General features: G+C 29.2%; 1 protein-coding gene across 7 annotated transcripts in view; it reads right to left on the bottom strand.

Annotated features, from left to right (window-relative positions):
• The window catches only part of LOC106466834 (mitogen-activated protein kinase kinase kinase kinase 5-like), a 93,437-nt gene that overhangs the window by 72,340 nt on the left and 12,706 nt on the right, over nt 1–8,391 (bottom strand). For all 7 annotated transcript variants that reach the window (XM_022395534.1, XM_022395542.1, XM_022395556.1 and 4 more), the window contains exons 2-6: nt 6,661–6,807; nt 5,700–5,772; nt 4,851–5,045; nt 3,790–3,871; nt 3,285–3,392 (exon numbers count right to left, since the gene is read on the bottom strand). In XM_022395534.1, coding sequence (XP_022251242.1) covers nt 3,285–3,392; nt 3,790–3,871; nt 4,851–5,045; nt 5,700–5,772; nt 6,661–6,807 — 605 coding nt within the window. The remainder of the gene's footprint in view (nt 1–3,284; nt 3,393–3,789; nt 3,872–4,850; nt 5,046–5,699; nt 5,773–6,660; nt 6,808–8,391) is intronic.

Here is an 8,391-nt window from a genome sequence, read left to right as displayed (position 1 = left end):
TCATTCGCTGCAACACCATCTTAATGGGAAAACGTATGCAAATGTGGAAGGTGTTAAAGAGGGCATTGACATGTTTTTTTTTGCTCCAAAGCCATGTGATTTTTTTAATCAGGGCATTAGCAACCTGATTGGAAGCTGGAAAAGCATTATCAATAACAATGGAGATTATTTCATTTAAAAAAATTTTTGTTTTGATATATAATTTGTTTGGGGTTTTTCATCTAAAAAACAACATCAATTTCTTGATGACATAATACTATATTTTTGTTTGCTTGTCATGCATATCCTTTATTATAACAGTAACTAGAATATAAAAATCAGAAACTTAGAATGTTAGAATAGGTAAGAAAAAGAAAAAACAATAATAACTGTTCTTCACAAGGTATGTTTGCAAGCAGCTCCTGCATTATGAAATTCAATACACTAACATGAGTTACACATTTCCAGAGTGATTCACAACTTGTATGGTGGGATTATTAGTCAGACATGATTCAAAGAAGAATAAAACAAAATTTAATAGAAGCAGATGTATACAGTTAGTTTTGAGCTATTTAGGATAAACAACTGTAGTTTCCCATTACAATTCGCAGCCATTCAAAAAAAAAAGAAAACAGAGTAATTTAGATTTACTTGATAATATTTTAATGATGGTTACAAAGTTGGTCAGATCAAATGCATATAGAGCTAGGGTAGGGAAAACATGTAAAATATATTGTATCTAAATTTAAAAAAATATATATTTATTTAAGAGGTTTATGGTCATGCAAATAAAGAAAAGTATATTTTATCTTGACATGATAATCACTGTTTCTGTAATACTAATTTTTTAATGGATTGAATGAACCTTTTTTACATGTTTTTCTTTTGGAATTATAATGAAAAAGAAGGAATGACCTTTGAAAAATACTTTATTGATCAGTTAAAAATTTAAATATTTTTTAAATTTAAAGTCATTAGGAGTCAAGATGTTTATACGTAATAAAGTTTGAACTGGTAGAGAAAATGTACAGAAAATGTAATATGATACATCATTTGATGGATTAAAACCTTTGCTTCCTACTGGCTATAAACAATATGGTATTAAATGTTAGAGAGAGCTACTGGCAATTTTTGAAAGAGGATGTGACAGGTGAGTTTTGCAAGAGGGGTCTGTTTTTCTAGTTTAAGGTTCCCTAAACAAATAAGATTGAGGGGTTTTAAAAATTATGCTTTGCCTGGGCAATGACCACATTATAATGAGTAATTTATGTTAAATTTTGTACTTCTCATATTGGGGACAATTCAGGATTTTGTTTTTAATACTGCCATATACAATTAAGAACTTAAAACTGTATACTATAAAAATTTTAATTTCTAGTTGTTTATTCATATGCCACAATAAAGTAGTTTAAATTTTGAACGTAACTCACTAAAACCTCATGACATGCACAGAAAAAGATGAGCATATCAAAAGTGTTAATTGTTTTCTGGTTTTTATAGTTCTTATATTGAAGGACAGTACTTGGTAAATAAGTTTGGTAAAAATGAAAGGATTTGAGTTTTCCTATATACGTTTCAAAATTTTTAGTATCTTTTGCACAATTATTTTTCTGTTTGATTGATTTACTTTTTTTTCAAATCTACTACACTTAATAAACAACAGTGTATTTTGATCAGACAAAATTATTTATATTTCATGGTTACAAAGTGTTATCTTTGTTACACTATTGTAGTTTTATCCTGGTAACACTTAACTCTTTCTATATGGGGTCGGTGGATTACACCAACCTTGTAACCCAAAAAGAACTATCAGTTTCCATACTATAACATTTAAATGGGTACAGGTATCTTCAAAATATTTGGCAAAATTTCAGTAAACAAGTCTTTTGTACACAAAAATATGATTTTTTTAATAAAGTATTTTTCTACTAAAGGTTTGTCCATGAATACATGGAATCAGAATGTTGACTACTCCAAGTGCAAATTGATTTTTATGTTAAGATTAAAAACACTCTTCTTCATCTGAAAATTTTAAAATTTCATTTGTGTAACCTCCAATACCTTCTAAATAAATATGAAACTTTTTTTTCTTCAGTTAACCTTTATACTTTATGTTATTTTATGTATCCTAACTCTGTATGGACTTCATCATTTTAACCAACCTTGTAATAAAAATATGAAGTAAATCAAAATTTCCCTTTTTCTAGAATGACTGCAAATACTAACAGGAAACTATATTTGTACTTAATTTTATTGATTTGTTTTTACTCTTTGAACCATGACTAACTAATAATTCTGCCATACAAATTATAAATCACTCGGCAAACGAGTAGCTACTTACCATGTTGAATGACGCAATGTATGAGCTACTCACAAGCATATTTCATAAAGAATTATTATTATCTTTTCACAATCTTACCTAAACTAACCTAATAAATTCCTAATTTATATATTTTAATTAGTTTTATAACAATAAATAAATATACATGAAAAACAAGAAATATGGTACTTATCTTTGACCTACTTTTTTAATACTGATAGTACCAGTATATTAAATTTTTTATTTACTTAAATAATGCACCTAAGAACAACACAATAACAATTCACAAAAAAGCAAACAATGTCCTATAACTATTATAATTTAACTGGCTTTTTAACTATACCATAAGAGCCTTGAAATAATTCCCTAAGCTTCCTGATCTGAACATTGCAAAAGAAACTTTTAAACTGAAGACAAACTAGACATAATATAAAACACCAGAAAGAAGTATTGGTGATTTATGAAAGAGAGGATGTGACAAGTGGGTCTGACTTTTTAATTTGTCTCCATGAAGACTGAAGACTATAAAAATTAAACTATGCTTTAGTAATATCTATATTACAAGTAAGTTACACTAATCTCCATACTTTAGAGAGGGGGTGGTAAATAAATTAGAGAAGAGGGAACACCTAGAAAACAATTGCTGTGATTCTCATACAAGAAGAGATTGAGAATGTATTGTGACATGTGCACTTTTAACCTACCTGTAACAAGAATTGCATAAATAAAGTTACTTAACTCTTTTCATACTCAAACATATTTAATCACAAAAATTAATTTATACAGCATATGCATTCTTTATACTATTTTCAAACTTTGTTATGTATACTTAGAGTTCAATGTAACAATTTTAGAATCAATGATCCATAAAACCATTGTTGCTACACTAGAAGTATTAGAAGTTTGTATACTTTATCATTAAGAATAATCATGCCTGAACACACAAGAATAAAAAGCATCAAGATCAAAGTAAAAACTCCATTACCTCTTCCTCATCCACATCCAAATCTGAAAAACTCTGGTGTGGATTGTTACACTTGTCTAAAAGTTCTTTTGCTAACCGCTTTGTCAAATCACCATTAACAAATGGATGCTGGGCAGATGTTGAAAAAAAGAATAAATTAATTCAGCCATCATAGAGCTACAATGATTAAAACAGGTGGAAAATTCTATTAGAAAATGACTGAAATGTGATAAATATTTATCTTCATCATTTCAATGGAGGTTTCTTTACTGTAGTTAAATTAGTGTTTCTAGACAATAAATTTTGTTATTCATGAGAAATTAGTTTTGACAAGGCATATTTTAATGACTGAAAATACAACAGATAATTAATGTATGGCACATGAATAAAACATTAAAGATATAATTACAGGTTCTTCCTTATTCTTGAAAATAATCTAGTTAAATATCATTTCAATCACTATTACATATTTGCTTTATTCATCATATACATTTTGTTTACTTCTGTATTTTTATTCACTTCTTACCTGAAGTAGTCTTTCTGCTGGTGGTCTTTTCTTTGGATTTTTCGTAAGAGCAACTTTAACAAAATGGTGAAAATTTGGAGACCTAGAAGAAAATAATTAAAAGAAATGCACACAACACAACTACTAGAAACTATAAAATGAGAAACTTGACAGAATTATCAACTAAATATTGAATTCTAATGTTTCAGTTTTAAAATTAGCTTGGTCTCTAATGCTCACTCTCAAGTTCAAAATCTAATAAGGTTTTGAAAAGTGAAGCCATTTCCAGTAATAGTCTAACAACTATGTTTAAAAACCTGGAAGGACAAGGTATGGATTACTTCAAAAATATAAAAAAACATGCACTGGTCCTACACATTTCTTCATGACTGCTTCAACAGTATTCAAATGGACAAAATAAGAAACGTATATGTATAAACAAATCACACATTTCAGATACTTTACACTTTATAATTGTAAATGTAAGCCACTTTAGAGTCCATAATTTTTATATAAAAACACAAAAAGAATGGTTATACATAACCATTTACTACTGCTAGGAAAATAAAACCTAATATTTTTGTGATCAATAAATATACTAAACAAACATACACAAAACATGATTACTTTGTTCATAGACTTAACAATTCTATAAACGTCTACAACAGAGCAGAGTTGTAGTATAATAATGGTTGGAGATGGCTTGAATGGGTAATGAAGAAAAACTTTAATATAAGTTAAACATAACAGCAAATGTACTACGTTTCAACAAGGTTTTGTCATCATCAGGTACTGATGTTACAGTTATAGTATTTCACTGCCAAAAAATACCAATAACAGAGATTTGACTAATCTGTACATTTATTATAAAATCTGAACATACACTCATACAGATTACCTTGTCAATATTCATATGATCAACATACTATTTGGTGTAATAAAACTTTACTTGGCATCATGGGGTGGGCGTCTTTGGAGTCAGTGACAGAAAAGAGCAGAAAAACGCTTAACCTATATGCATTACAAATCTTGACAATTTGTTCATACAGCATTATATGATGCATGGTGGATTTTGTCCTTACCATTTGTTCTTATCCTTAAGTGTAGGTGGTTTAAATCCAGACTTGGACATTAGGAACAGAGCTCTCATTGGATGAAGATCAAACATTGGAGGCTGGAGTTCTGCTAACTCAATGGCTGTAATACCCACAGCCCAGATATCACACTGCTGATTGTAACCACCTTTTCTTTCAACTGCTGCTACTTCAGGGGCCATCCTGGAATAATTAAACATTTGACTTAACATTCCATCCTTCTGTACATTAACTTTTACTTATGTTCCACCATAAAATATGATTTTTAACTTAGTTTTTTTTAAATAATAATAACAACAACAATACTAAAACACAAAGTTAAGGACCATCCTTTAATCTGCAAAATGTTATACAAAAAACACTAATTAAAAGATATATAAATAGGTATTAGCCTGTAACACACATTTTGCTCCCAGGCATATCTATAAATATGGTCTGGATATATATTCCCCAAGATTGTTGTACAAGTATGTCTAAAATGGTTCAGTTGGAAGGATACCTAGATTCTTCACATCAAGTTATCATCTAGAAATAAAACTCTCAAATTTTCTCCTCTCCCCCAATCTATGGAAAGAACCCCCCCCCCCTCCACTTCTAGTTCATCCTTTAGTACTAAAGCATTTTACTTGAAGATTTTTCTGTAGTTATAAATACTTTACCCATGGAACATCTAATAGTTTATCAATATTTCATCAAGGAGATTAATTCATATTAAAATGTTTACAGAGCCATACAGTTTTTTGTTTTTGTTTAGGAGCCTTTATATATAATATATCAAGAAATGAAAGAAAACTAAGTGTACATGAGTAACTAACTACACATACAAAAAGTACTTACCAGTATGGTGTACCAATGAAAGACTTTCTCTTATTTATAGTTGCTGTAATTTGAGCTGACACCCCAAAGTCAGCTGAAAATAAATATTTTTACTTTGGTGTATGCTTGTTTGCACAGTGATTATAACTTTAAACTTTGCAAAGTGAACCTATGAAACTTTATGAAATAATCCCAAATTAGACATCTGCTGAAAACACTTAGGAATTACAGTATGCAAGTAAAAACCAATTTACCTATTACACAATCTAAATCATATTTTCAGTTTATAAAAATATAAAACATCACTTAATCATTAATATAAACTGAATTTATTCATCTGTTTTCATATTACCTTCTTGTGATGCAACCAATTTTCCCTGGCTTCAAAACATTTAACTTTTATAAACTGAATTTGTTGCTGGGCTAAGTATATAAAATTTCTATAAGTACTATATTTTACCACAATTCTTTCATTTAATAATGATAGGACAGATAAAACAGATTTAATTACTATGACTAATATCACCAGTTTGTTCAAGAAGGTTGTTAGTAAAATGTGTTATTCATTAGTAAAAAAATTAGTACCTTTGCATTTACCAAGTTTATATATACTTCTCTGTAACAAGGATATCAACACATCTGTAGTTACTAGTTTCATATCTCCATTCTATGCAAGAAGAATATTACCATATATGTACTTAAATCTTGTCTTTGTCCTATTTAAGGAAGACACTAGCACACTTGTAGTTACTAGTTTCATAATCTCCCACATCCATGAAGATTAGCACATATTTCATTTACAGATTCACATCTCTATCCTACACATTGAGGATATCAGAAAATCTGTTGTCACTAGTTTCATAATTATATCCCATACAAGTAGGATTATCTTACATTATCTCCATTTTATTTCAAGAATGACATTAGCCCAATATTCTACCTTCATTTTTGCAAAGAAAGATATTGGATTATCTGTGCTTACCAAGTTTTACATCTCCATTCTCTGTAAGGAGAATATTAGCACCTTTGATGTCACGATGCATTTTTCCCATTGAATGAAGATATGCCAAACCATTTAGTGTTTCTCGACACATATAGGCTATCTGTATTTCTGTAAGAGGTCCTGTAACTACATAAATAAAAAAAACAATAATAATCAAGCATGCATACTAATTGCTTATCACCATAAGAATATGCATTTAGGTACTTTAAAATTGATCTATAATGAGACTATCTTATAATGTTTGATGACTAAAGTAACGAAAATATTTAAAACAGTATATATATATATATATATACACAGCCCATAATAACACTTTCATTAGACATCAGATAACAGAAGCACAGCACTAAGAGTTTACTACGTGACCTGTTGGAAGCTTATTATACTAAAAGGTCTTGTACGTTTATATGACCATAAGAGGAATATTGGTTACAGACTTACCTTTATTCAACCTAACTTAAATACCAGCATCATAAAGATTGAGGAGCAGTAGTTTTTACTTTCAATCAATTCAATATTCCAAAACAAAAATGCTGAAGATTGTGAAAGTAGGATTTACCTATATTTATTTATTTATAAAAGATTAGAGTTAGTTCAATTAGAACTTGTAGTTAAAGACACTTCTATGAAACAGCTATTACCAAGATCTTCCACAATTAAACACTCAACAATTAGCTATTCTCCCATAAAAAAAGAATCTTTAAGTATAACATCCTTATATACAATCTTATGAATAGCTACATTAAAGTATATGATGTGATAATGAGTGTAAGTCACCTTTCACACATCCTCCTTAAAATCATGTTCACACTAGTAACACTGATTTTGCATCTAACAGTATGTATGGTATGATTCAAGTTAATGGTTTGCATAACTTTAAACAGCAAGTTTCAAAATGCCTTACTCTACTGTGCATATAAGAAACATAAACATGACATCTCCATGTAGATGTTATTCACTGTCTTATCAGCTGCATTACTATATAGCACACCTGGAAGTTCTTTGTCTTGAAAGATAATATAATTTATGCAACACACCCATTACCAGAAATTTTAAGTGTCCAATTTGCTAATTCTAATTTTAATGTGCAAAACAGTAAAATTCTGTGATTATATCACCAAACTTCTATGAAAGCTAATGCTTCATGCAAGAAGTGGCAGCTCCACATTTAGATATTTATTCATTTGAATATAACACCACTTCTGCACTACCAAACAGCTGAGCAATTAATGAAATTTGATAACTGTTTAACCTTCTCATCATGGGCATCCTTTACTGCACACGCCACAAGGATTTTAGTGAATTTCATTCAAAATTTAATTAAACTAATTTTATTTATGTTATACCAATTAGTATAGCATAAAATCATAGCTAATAACTCATATATTAATAGTATATAAGCTTTAAGTTCTTAATTTTATAAGGCAATATTTAAAAAAAAAATCCTTAATTTCTCCTAGTGTAAGAAATGTGACATTTTCTCTAGGCATCCCCTCTTCTCCAATTTATTCACTACCCCTCCAATATGTACACAATTTAACATAAATTACTCATTATAATATTGTTAATGCTCTGGCAAAGCTTAATTTTCATAGCTCATAATCTTGTTTGGTTACAGAACCATCAAATAGAAAATCAGACCCTTCTTGCCACACCTACCTGTCATCCTCTCTTTCAGAACTTGCCTATAGTTCTCTCTTATGTTTAATA

The sequence above is a fragment of the Limulus polyphemus genome, unplaced genomic scaffold (genome assembly GCF_000517525.1).
Source record: "Limulus polyphemus unplaced genomic scaffold, Limulus_polyphemus-2.1.2 Scaffold76, whole genome shotgun sequence".
Classification (NCBI taxonomy): Eukaryota; Metazoa; Arthropoda; class Merostomata; order Xiphosura; family Limulidae; genus Limulus; species Limulus polyphemus.
This window is presented reverse-complemented; position numbering and strand designations above follow the sequence as displayed.